The sequence below is a fragment of the Dufourea novaeangliae genome, unplaced genomic scaffold, assembly GCF_001272555.1.
Source record: "Dufourea novaeangliae isolate 0120121106 unplaced genomic scaffold, ASM127255v1 scaffold14, whole genome shotgun sequence".
Classification (NCBI taxonomy): Eukaryota; Metazoa; Arthropoda; class Insecta; order Hymenoptera; family Halictidae; genus Dufourea; species Dufourea novaeangliae.
The window spans coordinates 3,754,090-3,766,268 of NW_015373890.1; the positions used below are offsets into that span (position 1 = coordinate 3,754,090).

The 12,179-nt window shown below is 37.8% G+C and overlaps 1 protein-coding gene across 1 annotated transcript in view; it reads left to right on the forward strand.

Moving 5' to 3' along the window:
* LOC107186508 overlaps positions 1–12,179 on the forward strand; it is a 34,805-nt gene that overhangs the window by 19,605 nt on the left and 3,021 nt on the right. The window contains exons 2-6 of the mRNA XM_015574390.1: positions 2,836–3,232; positions 4,272–5,753; positions 7,643–9,543; positions 10,096–10,307; positions 11,898–12,162. Coding sequence (XP_015429876.1) covers positions 2,836–3,232; positions 4,272–5,753; positions 7,643–9,543; positions 10,096–10,307; positions 11,898–12,162 — 4,257 coding nt within the window. The remainder of the gene's footprint in view (positions 1–2,835; positions 3,233–4,271; positions 5,754–7,642; positions 9,544–10,095; positions 10,308–11,897; positions 12,163–12,179) is intronic.

Here is a 12,179-nt window from a genome sequence, read left to right on the forward strand (position 1 = left end):
ACGCTCTTCTTATAGTTTGGTATACACGAAACAAATGTATATGATACGTGTGCACTTTCATTGTGGAAACATTAATTTAAAAGGGAAATGGTATCTAATTTTATTCTCAATTTTTATCTGATCTCAATAAATATAATACAATGAAAGCATTATATAAATTTAATAACAATCTTCTCGTTCTGGCCATTGACTATTTTCAATGTCAAGTTGACATTGTCAACACAACACTCCATAATATCGATCAATCACATATCAATTAGTATTCTTCGATAATGAAATTGATTTTTGCACTTGTATAAAAATCCTATTACATATGTGTACATGCACACTATAAGCGTTGATAGAGTATGTTCTGTTATGAGTGATTGATGGCCCATGTGGTGCGAACGTATTAAGAATTAATCTCCACAGGGAAATATTATATTAATATATTATAACATTTAAATTTATAATATCACTATATTATAATTAAAAATTATAAATGCAATCACATATACATATATCAAACTATAAATCAAACTAATATTTATGAAGTTCGACAAAATTAGAAACATAAGTACCTCGACAGATCTTGCTTACTGCAGTTTTTGTTTTGTTAAAAACAAACATTTTTCGTCTGGTGGTTATTATTATAGGAATTTAAATTCTTATCAACGAAACTTACTTCATTTCTTATGCATAGATGGGCTTTATGATTCAACTTTATTTTTCTGGCACGTTCAAAATAAGTATACTATTGATTATAACATTCTTTCTACATCATCTACCAGCAAATTTATGGTAATCGTCATTTACCGAATGAAATGCAAAAATTCGTTTACGGGAAGAAAATAATTTCCAATACTCATGGATCAGTTAAATGCTGAACGTTTTAAAGAAGAGCATATTACAGTGAAACCTCCATTGTCTGAATACCGTTTATCCGAACATCGCCTAACACAGTACGCGATTATCTGAACAATGCACACTTAGGCGAATATTATGGTACAAATTGTACTCACCAGAAATGGCTGTACCAACGATGAAAAAATTAATCAGATCGATTTTATGCATTTAAAGCAATCGTGAATAAACAAAATACAGTAAAGTTTTAACTTTTAATGATATTTCGAAATGAAAGAAACAAAGGACAATAATCCCTTAATTTACCGATAGGCTTTTAAATGCATATTCAAATTTGTATTATGCCATCCGTATAGGACTAGAAGAATCTATTATTAACACTTTAAACTGACGAAGACACGTGGTAAATTGTACAACTTTCAGTTCCAATTATTGTATCTTCCAGGTTTGTTATTCAATTCTGAATTCACTAGACCTACTAAAAACATTCAGAACACGAAAAAATTCAAATTTATAAGAAAAATATGGATCTGTAACACACTGTATCTAAGGCTTTGTTTAAAACTGTAAGAAACTTCATGTATATAAATGTGACCACCAGGTCCGAAAGGGTTAAGGGGTTAATGGATTAAACCTACATTATTTGTTTCGCCTGGCTAGCACAAAAGACCATTAACAGTAACGATCTTTTAATTTTTTTGAATATTGTAATACAAAGCCATATGACTACAATGGGACTTAAAGGATTTAATATTTCATAATAAAACCTCGTTCTTGCACCAGATCATCATCATTCAACCATCCAAGCATGGCGTCACCTATTCATTTTCTCTAATCAAGATTCTACCGGTAGTTTCATTTTCTTGGAAACAGATCGACGCGTAACATTCCCGTAACGAAAAACATTCCAGTGCATTCTCATTAGAGCCAACCCGTTCTATTTGACAAGCAACGTAATCCTTCGAACCAAATAACCAGTACACGCACCTGATCTGAAACAACCTTGGGTGTTAACACCCGGTGCAAACTCCGTTCTAGACCGCTCTATTCGCTAAGTGTCAACGTGTTGCTTGTAAGCACTCGATATAACATCGGTCTAACGTTACGCTAATGATTAGAAAATACACTGCTCAAAAGAATTAAGGGATCGCTAATGTGGGCGGTCTTGTTGCACCCACCGAGCGAAAGAAAAAGCAACACTACTCGTTGCCCGAGTTCTTAACTGTGCTAACACAATTTTTCAACAAAATTTAGTTAACTAATTCACGTGTGTCTCATTGGTATAAAAAAATTCAAATTCACTACAATAGAATGAAAATTTAACTTAGAAGGCCAGAAATATTTCATTCTTTGAAGTCCAAAGCTTCGAAAGTTCTTTCTCCTTAATGGTTGTATCTTCAAATGTCAATCATATTGCTTCACAGTGTCACGTGACTGTGTAAAGATACATGGATTCCATGGAGAGTAAGGAAGTATGAGTACAAGACCAGACAATTATTAAGGGGCAGCCTGGTGTAAAGGGGCTAAAAATGAACGAGTTTTTCGGAATTTATTGTGAAGAAAGTATTAACCCAATGTCTTTTAAAGTTTAAGAATACTTTACTATACAACTAGACTGACTGCAAACATTTTTATTTTCACGACAAATCCATAAATATTATAGTTACAAGGACTTTTGTGCAGCCCGCGAGTAAAAAAATTGTACATATTCTTTAATATCCTTTTCACAGCATGAATCTATTTTGAAGCTAAAAAATGCAAAATTGAAAAAATGATGATATCTTTGCGAAAAAGGCAACTTTTTTCAAGTAAAAGATGCTAAAAAATATGACTTATTAAAACAATCAAATTATAAAAATAAGAATATAAATTTCTAGTAAATAAAGTTATTCTTCAATTCTCGTTAAATGGGACGCATTTTTGCATCAACCCAATACATCATTAAAATGCAGCGAACAGGTTGAATGAACGGGTCGATGCTGTCTGTTACAGAGTTACGACACGCTGAGCAAAGGGAAGAAGTCGTGGAGCGTGAGACTTGGCTTGTCGCGGCAGAATCAGAGCGCAGATGATCCGGGGAAAGGGTGGGGAACGATAAGCGGCGGTAGCGGACTGTCGCGACAAATGATCTATGGTGATCCATGGCTCTATGGCACTGTTCGATCGTCGAGGTCTGGTCACGAGCCACGAGGATTCATGACACCACCGCCACCGCCGCCGCCGGGAGCACCGATACTGGTTGTATGTTCCTGTCCGGAGTTTCTCAGCGGGACCACACGGAAGTTCGGGAATTGCCGCAAGTGCGGTGGTCACCGATTGACTGGTCTACCTTTAGGAGGAACATGTCGACTTCCGCAGATATCCTCGAGGTCGAGACCCAGTCTTGCGGGTAATTTATTGTCTTCTTTTTTTTCCCGATAATCCACAATGTTCTTATTAGATTTGAATGTTAATTGTTGATGAACTTTTCTCGTATTGCGTCTACACCATTGAAGGAAATGTGAGTAAGACAATGTGGATACGTTCTGTTATTAACAAGCATGCACTTTGGATCAATTGATAGTCGACAATATATTCTGATGAGGGAAATTACCCAGGTGTTAAAATAGTTTTGAAAACAGTATTGGTTGGAAGTCGTAGGACTCGACCTCCCAAGAACTGAAATAACAAAGGACCATCCCCTGAGCGAAAATTTTGTTTCGTTCGAACTGGCATGTATTTAGGAAGAATTAAAAACTATTTTGAGCACGTGCCTTTTGTTTTTAGTAAAAAACGGTTTGAATCAATTCCACCACAATATATGTATATGGTACCTTGCTTCGGTCAGTATTTTATCTGCACCAAATTAGACTAGTTTCATATGCTAGACAAATTTAATGTTACAAAATATTATGTCAAAACCAGCTACCTGTAGGCACAATATTAGGATTCAGTAAATTACGAACAACCAAATACATTGTACCTAGAGCCGAACCGAAGGAAGAATCAACTTCAAATCTGTATTTTCTACACCTTCACCTCTATGTTAAGCGAACAAAAAATGAAAAAAAAAAAATGTTATTAATTATGAGGAAATTTTATAAATAAATCATTACTTTGTTCAATATGTTATATCTTCGAACAGAAATAACTTTTGAACCCATATTCATAAACACCACTTTTTTTCTCATGAATACTATATGTTCCTGCTATTTGATCTCAACTTTTTCTATTGCTTTTGTGTCTTCTGATCACCCCTGAATTGGGTCCTACATGTTATGATACACCCTGTATATTCTACTTGCTTCAACATTTCTAAACAAACTAATTCAATAGGGTAAAAAAATAACTCACCTTCTATACATGACTGGTGTACATATCTTGAAGTTGATTCTTCCCTCAGCGCGACTGCGTTTGCTGAATAAATAATTATACAAAAAAATCGACAGGAGTGTTAAGGCCATCGATCGACGATCCGTACGATCAGATGCGTCGGAATCGACTGGTGGAGCCGAGGACCAGGGCACGGAGTATATCACCGCACCGGCCGTTGTCTCAACGCGATCCCCGGAGCCAGAGCGTGGCGCGGAACGCGAAAGAACGAAAGGGTTCGATCGAGAGTACATCCTCGAGGTCCGAATGGTTCGACAAAGAAGGGACCGTCGGTTACGAGGAGGGTGCACGGAAGCCACGACCAGCTACCTTCAGCGGTTCATCGACGGACGAGTGGCTCGAGGAGACGCCGCCGTTGACCGGCTCGCGAAATCAATCGTCCTCGATCACACCTGGACGACTGGTCCGTGTGCCGAAAAAGATCAGAGACACTAGGAACGATTGGTCAGAGGGCGCGAGAACGCAGGAACCGAGTCCAGGGAAAAGCAACCAAAACGAATGGAAAGATCGATCCACGTCCACCGTCGACTCGAGACGAAGCATCCTCGAGTGCAACGTAAATCCGTATCTTCTGTTGAAAAAGCACAAGGACGAGGACGATCTCAGCGACGATCTATCGGACAACGCCCTCGAGCAAGACGACGCGAGGCCTCTCTCCAGCCTGTTCGATTCTTCGAAAGTGAAATCGATCGAGAGGATACCGAACAGAAGCGCCGTGGCGGAGATCGGTGGTCAACGGATCAGGGTGTTCAACGAACCCCGTGAGATCTCGGACGAGGAGGATGTCCCGCCGGTGACGAGGATCCCAATACCAAAGGTTTCACCGAAACGGCCGCCCAGGAGACTGAAGGAAGCCAGACAAACGCTAAAGAGCATACTGAAACGGGGGAAGGTGCTCGAGACCAGACGGAAGAACGTTCTTTTCAACGTGGACAACGTGATTTTCGCGCCGGAGAAACCATCGGAGGCGACGAGATTGTCGTGGAGCAGGATCGGTAGGATCGCCACTTGCGCCACGAATATCGACGAACGGAGGAATGATGAGTCTGAGGAGGAGGAAGAGGAGGAGGAGGAAGAAGAAGAAGAGGAGGTGCCGGTAACGACCACCAGCCACGTCGAGCAAAGGGAGAAGTACAACTTCATCACTGTACCGAATATCAGGGACCCGAAGATGGACAGGATCAGGCTAAAGGAGCCGAAAATGTCGTCGCAGAATATGTGCCAGAATCCCCTTAGTATAGACGGAGCTAAGGTGGACAGGTTTGTCCATTCTTACAACAAGGAACGCCCAAGTACACCGTTGCGGAACAATGTGAATGTTGATTCATCGCGGAGGAACGAAAGTATTGTTGAAAGTAACTCCAACCCAATTATGCTTCCGACGAAGCTCGAAAGCACGAAACGGGGGGATGAGGAGAAGAGATTAGAAGAAGAGAGTGTTAGTAAAGTGGAGGATAGTGAACGGCAGATCGAGGAACCGGAGGATCATATTCCTGGCATTGCTGTCGACGAGAAAGATTTGATTATGAAGTCTGAAGGTAAGAAGTCTAATTACATATTTGTACTTAACCCTTTGGGTACCGGATTATTTGAAAACAATATTGCATATGGAACAGATTTAATTTCTTGATACTTCGAGTAGTATGTACAAGCAGTATATTTTATGTAAAAATTCATTTATTTCTAAAAACAATCAGTGACATACGTAGTATTGAGATGACTTGAGATAATTAGAATTGTAAAACAAAAATAAATAAATAAATAAAAACACAAAATTGAAACAAATGAATTCAAGCTATAACAAGAAACAAATTATTAATAATTATGAAATGTGTGGTGTTTTTTAAAGCAAATAGTATCACAAACTAAATTCACTTAAATACTGTAATTGTTTCTTTTGTTGCAACTGATACAAACTACTCTGAAGTGAACTACATGTTAAATATTGTCTCAACTCGAATGATGCGTTAAACTCGTCATCTTTCAAGGGAGACAAGACATATGTTAGAATACTTATTTTTTTTCTACATTGTTTATAAATCAGGTGTTGAAGGTCCCCTTGATTTTCTGAAACGGTACACCCTATATTTCTTTACGAAAATTAAATGTTCATTAAAAACTGTGTACGTAAATATTCTGGCATAGTAGGTCTACAGTGAGTATGTACATATTGAGATATTTGGATTAAAAGTTGTATTATGTGCACTGTGTTTAGGTTATGTTTAAACTTTAAGGTGACCAGATATTTAGGTTGCAATGCAGGACATGTCCAAAAAAAAGGGTCACACAGTTTTAAAAGCACCAATTTTGTAATTTATGTAATTGTGTGTAATTACAATGCATTCGATCCATCTTTTTATGTGTTTATTAATATACAATGTACAAACAAAAACATACTTCTGATAAATTAATTCAATATAAACTCCTCTTTTCTAATAAAAAATAATTCTAACTAAATGGAAAATAACAGTCTCAATATTAAAAATAACTATTTACTATATCTGCAGTACTTGAAATATTCTTATAGAATTCTTCACAGGAATTAGAAAAGTTGCACTCAATTTGTAGCATTGCTTTCAACGTTTCTACACTCAGCTGCATTTTTTCTGAGGTCCAAATCTTATTTACCACTGAAAAAACTCTTTACGTTGCACCATTGCGATCCGATTAATTTATTACAAACATTAACAGTAACTTTGTGCCACTGTGTTATATATCCAATCTGGGACACTTTCCGGGACAGTTTTCAATGCGGGGCAAACAACTCAAGTCTCAGTCCCGTCCAGTCCAGAACGTCTGGTCACCTTTGTTTAAACCAAATAAGACTTAAGGCTGTCTATACTTTATGTGTGCCACAATGCATAGATCTCACATGGAGATATCACAGATTAGCGTATCACTAATAGAACACATGAAAATCAACTCCGAGTATGTATTGCTACACGTTCGTTAGTCATCGTTTTCGACCGACCTTCGTTTTCTCAATTAGTGGCTTCTGCGGCTGTTTCTTTTTGCACAAGCACCTATTATTGTATTTGTCGGTAGTTTCACTAATGTATTAGTATACTTATTTAGTTATAATTTTGTTTTCCATCGTAAGAAATAAATATAATTTGAAAAAAATGTAATACAGATATTCAAAATGGATAATTTAAAATGGTTTTTGTAATAGTTTAGAAAATTGAAATATAGAGTACTTAATTCTAATTTGTTAAATGATGACTGTACAATGTAATAATTTATTATTATACATTCATCTTTATATTATTTATGTAGATTGTATGCATTAACTATTTCATTAATATTTTCAAATCTAATACACTTCAGGTATAGACCACACAAAGTGTCGAACACAAATAACTAACTAAAATAATAATATCTTATCTTTATCACTCGCGAATTGTACCCTTTTTTAATCGGTTCACAGAAACGTCGAAAAGGTCCTTTTTATCGCGCAGTCAAAGCGAACGGTCATTCAGCAGACCGGAAGTGTCAGCAGGCAATGTACATTTCATGGACACGATGCGCCTCAGTCTTTCTAGAAAAGTTAAAGAAGCATCATCCACGTCAGATTCGAGAGAACAGATCGGTTCGACGGTTCGACACGAAGATTCGCCTAAATCTACGCACGAAACGCCAGAGAAGAAATACTTGGAGAAAGATGATGACTCCATTACAACCGAATCCCAACAGCATTCATCGAATCCAAAAGAAATTGATGAAATTTCCGAAGAAAAGGTAGCTAAGACGTACATAGACACTCAGAGCCCATTCGAAGATAACAACGTTCACTTCCGCGGGATGAGACCGACTAGTTGGTCTCCTCCGCCAGGAAAGCAGAAATACCATCACACGATCAGCGATCCCGGCGCAAAGTCAAAGGACATAGATCATTCTCAGTCGGCACGAAGCAGCCCGATGTTAAAGACCACGTGGAAGAGATCGAATTCCTACGGATCCTCGAGAATCGAGATCGGATCACCGACAACAGAGAGCAACGTGTACAAAATCACAGTCAGTCCTCGAGCCTCTCCTCTTGTTCATCGGCTGCAAATAGGCCCTGACGCCAAAGGAGCAAGGAGAACGTCGATCTTGATCAACGGAGACCCTACGCCAACCACCGAATCAACGTCCGACAACAAAGTAACCATCAGCGTCGGAGGAGAGGACAGCGTGTACAATCCTACGGTGATATCCGTGAACCTGGAAAATCCACCGAGGATAAAAAGCTCCGCGGAGAATCGTACTCTCGTGATACTGGACAATTACAAATCGAACATCGTCGTCGAGACTATCAAGGAGGATTCAAAGTCGTCTAAAGCAGAGATCGACACCACCGAGGAAGACGAACGTTCCGTGAAGCCCAGTGAAGTTTCATCTGGAGACAAAACATCGTCGAACATCCCAGATGTGTCCACGGATATCGAAAAGCAGAGAAAATCGAGTATCGATACTAAATCTCTGGGTACAGAGAGGAATACGAAATTCCGTGGGACGATCGATCAAACGGAACGAACGGAGAGGAAGCATTTCCAGAAGGAGGCGGACGATTCATCGAAGCTTTCCGAGAAGGAGACGTTGATCTCGAAACTGCTCGAAGATTCTCTACGAAAGGCCCGGGAAAACGGAGAGATCCTCGACGAGAGTAGCGGCGAGGCGATTCTGAAGATCCTGAAGCAAAGCCTACTGAAAAGCAAGGAGTACGAGAGCTCCGAGTCGACACTCGAGGCAAATTACTCGAGAACGTCCGGCTTGAATTTGGACGGTGACTTTATCTCGACGAACCTATTCCTCGAGGAGAATCCTTACGAGGTGATCAAAGAGCCCATATACGAGGAGATACCCGACGAGCCACCTCCTCTACCGTTGAGCCCACCGCCGACGGAGGATTATTTAAAGGACAGAATATACTTCGGGGACATCGACTATTACAGAAAGGGCAGTTCTGAACAGTTTCTCGGCTCGTACTTGACGGAGAATGTCTTCAAGAAACCGAATTCAGAGGATCTTACGGAGACCTATCTGTCGAAGAGTCCTGAGGACTTTTTCAAGAAAATGTCCACATCGCCAGAGGAGGAGAATATCTCGAGCAAATTCGAGTTGCTGAATTTTTTGATGGACTCGAAGGACAGGACGATATCGATCGAAGGAGAGGATGATGAGGATGACGAGGACGAAGAGGATACCGAGGGAGATCTGGAAGCGCTGTATGAACAGAAGGAGACCAGTCTCGGCGATCTGAGCTCGAAGAGCTCGCAGATCTCGAACGTTTCCGATAGCAGCGAGGAGTGCAATATTATCCTGACTAGTTCGTCGGAAACGTCGAAGGTTAGTTTAAGGCATGACAGGCAGAGAAATTTTCATCTGTGGTTAATGATCTAAGGATAATTTCATTTTTCTTCACTTCTCTAAGCTTTAACTTATCTTCGAAAATACTTTCATGAAAGCAAAATAGTCATCGCAGTTTGACACATACCACTTGAAATGATATGTAAGAAATAAATAATGATACTTAACTACCTTATAAATAATCTAGTGATAATATTTAAAAGTAGAGAGTGTTTGTGACACATGAAATGATTAGTGTCAACAGGTATATTAAAAAATATAAATAATTTTACAATACGGAATTGGGTTTTTTTTAGAACACAAGTAATAGTGGATTACTTATTGGCACATCCAATAGAAAAATATTTCTATTCGCTAATTGCGCTAATAAGAAATCCACTACCAGATTTTATACATATATATAATGCACGTTCACTAATTTCATATTTATAGCATTTTTGTGAATATTCAAGAAGTTTATTCATACTCGCGTAACCGCGCGACAACATTTCATATATCAGATAAGGTATTTCGAAACTGTGATTTTTCTAGGCACGAGGTGTGGACATAGAAAGAACTGATAGCGGAGTCGGATCGGAAAGCAGTCAAGCCAGCAGCACTCGAGGCGTGCCGAGACGTTGGAGAACAGGAAACGTCTCTTCGGGACCAGGAAGTCTCTTTGGTGGAATCCCACAAGTGATTTCCGGTGATTCAAAACTCTGCGAGGATTGCGAGCAGCGTTTGGATCCTTTGATAACGGACAGGTGAACGATAACATTACTGCATGATTATTCAATAGAAATCATGATAACATAATAAACAATCATTTTCATATAATAATTATACAATTTAAAAACGAACTTGACGAAGGTTCCTGCTTTTGTATTTTTCATGCTTTCAGAATGATTTCAATGCGAATTATTTTCGTAATAACCTAATAAAGCTATTCATTTTCTTATTCACGAAAGATACGTATTTTATTATCAATAATTATCAATTATGTGATTCAATAGTACCTTAATTTTACTAAAACAAACAAACATACTACTACATATGTTAGCTATTACCTTTGATAAAAACAAAAAATTGAATTTCATATTTATCGACGATGTACACAAGGAAATTTGAATGATCCTGTCCAAGAGTAATATTTGTTCGAGTTTTGAATTTGTTAAAGTTGTAGTTTTTATTTTATTTATTTATTCGTAATCCTTACAAATAAGATGATTTCCGGTTTTATATTATATAATCGCTATTTATTATAGTTAGATTGTATATTTCGTTTGTATTGTTTATATTATCTATATTATCTTATTGTCTCACATTATCTCGTATTGTCTGTTTAATTGGTCATTTGTCGTTAGTCTTATTCTTACTCTTTGGTATACACCTAAATCTATATGTTAAAGTTACTATACCTCGTCGGTGATAATGATAATATAATATACTTCGAGAGTCATTACGGACATTTTATGCAGACACTGAACTTTTACTAAATGCGTTCAACTACAGTAGTATCGCCAAATATAAACCGCGTAACAAGTCTCAGAATCATTGAATCGCACTTTCTCCTACTATCAATTCTGTTTACCGCAAGAAGCGAAAGTTTTGTTACCGAATATACATCAACGTCGAACGAACCAGCGTGCCAAAACGAATACAACCATTTCGAATGCATTCTGCATAACGGTGCGTCGAATTTAAAAATAATATAACTTCAGCCGTAATGACGAGAAATATTTATTTTAATATATATATGCAAACAACGCACTAATTATTAACTTGCGCCGTTCATAAGCCAAAGTGACTAACTATATATTTTTTTTTTTTTAATTTTAGTGCCAAAACATTGGATTGATGCTTAACTTTGCATATATTTATATTTTTGTGGAGTTAATTACTTTGGCAAATGGACGGCTTACATATGAATACAGGAAAACCAGTTAATTATGTTGATTAAGTCGAGTTTTTAACTAGAGCAGGGCTGATTAAATATTACTTTAAGAACGTCGATAAAACAGGATTCGATTTTGTGTATTCGGTGTATGCAAGAATAATGGCCGTTGCATTTAAGTTGGTACCGTGGCTTTATCTTGCTTAATTGAGGGGAAATTCAACTTCTGCTATAAAAGTGTTGAAATGTCATGAAAAATAAGAAAACTCTTCTATTTTAAGATACAAAAATACACATGAAGGTATTGTATAATTAGAAAGAACAAATTAAATAAATGATATAAAAGATATATAACACCAAATACGACAAAAACACTTCTAAACGACGTACATAACAATTTAATTAATCTTAAAATTTGTATTACTATGGTACTTATTATAATAATGATCGTTATTTTTAGTGGTGTAGTGTACGCACCCTTCGTGTGCAGGAAATGCGCGAAAAAGAGGGTGGAACGCAAGGAAATCATAACGGAAATCGTAGAGACTGAACAGAAGTATGGAAGGGATCTTCATATCATACTCGAAGAATTTCATAGACCGATGTTCAGGGCTGGTCTCTTAACTTCGGAACAGTTGACAGCAATATTTCTAAATGTCGAAGAGCTTCTCGAACACAATCTCGTACTCGCGGAAAAATTAAAGGATGCTGTGGAATTAGCGCAAGTAAATAAATTCTTCGT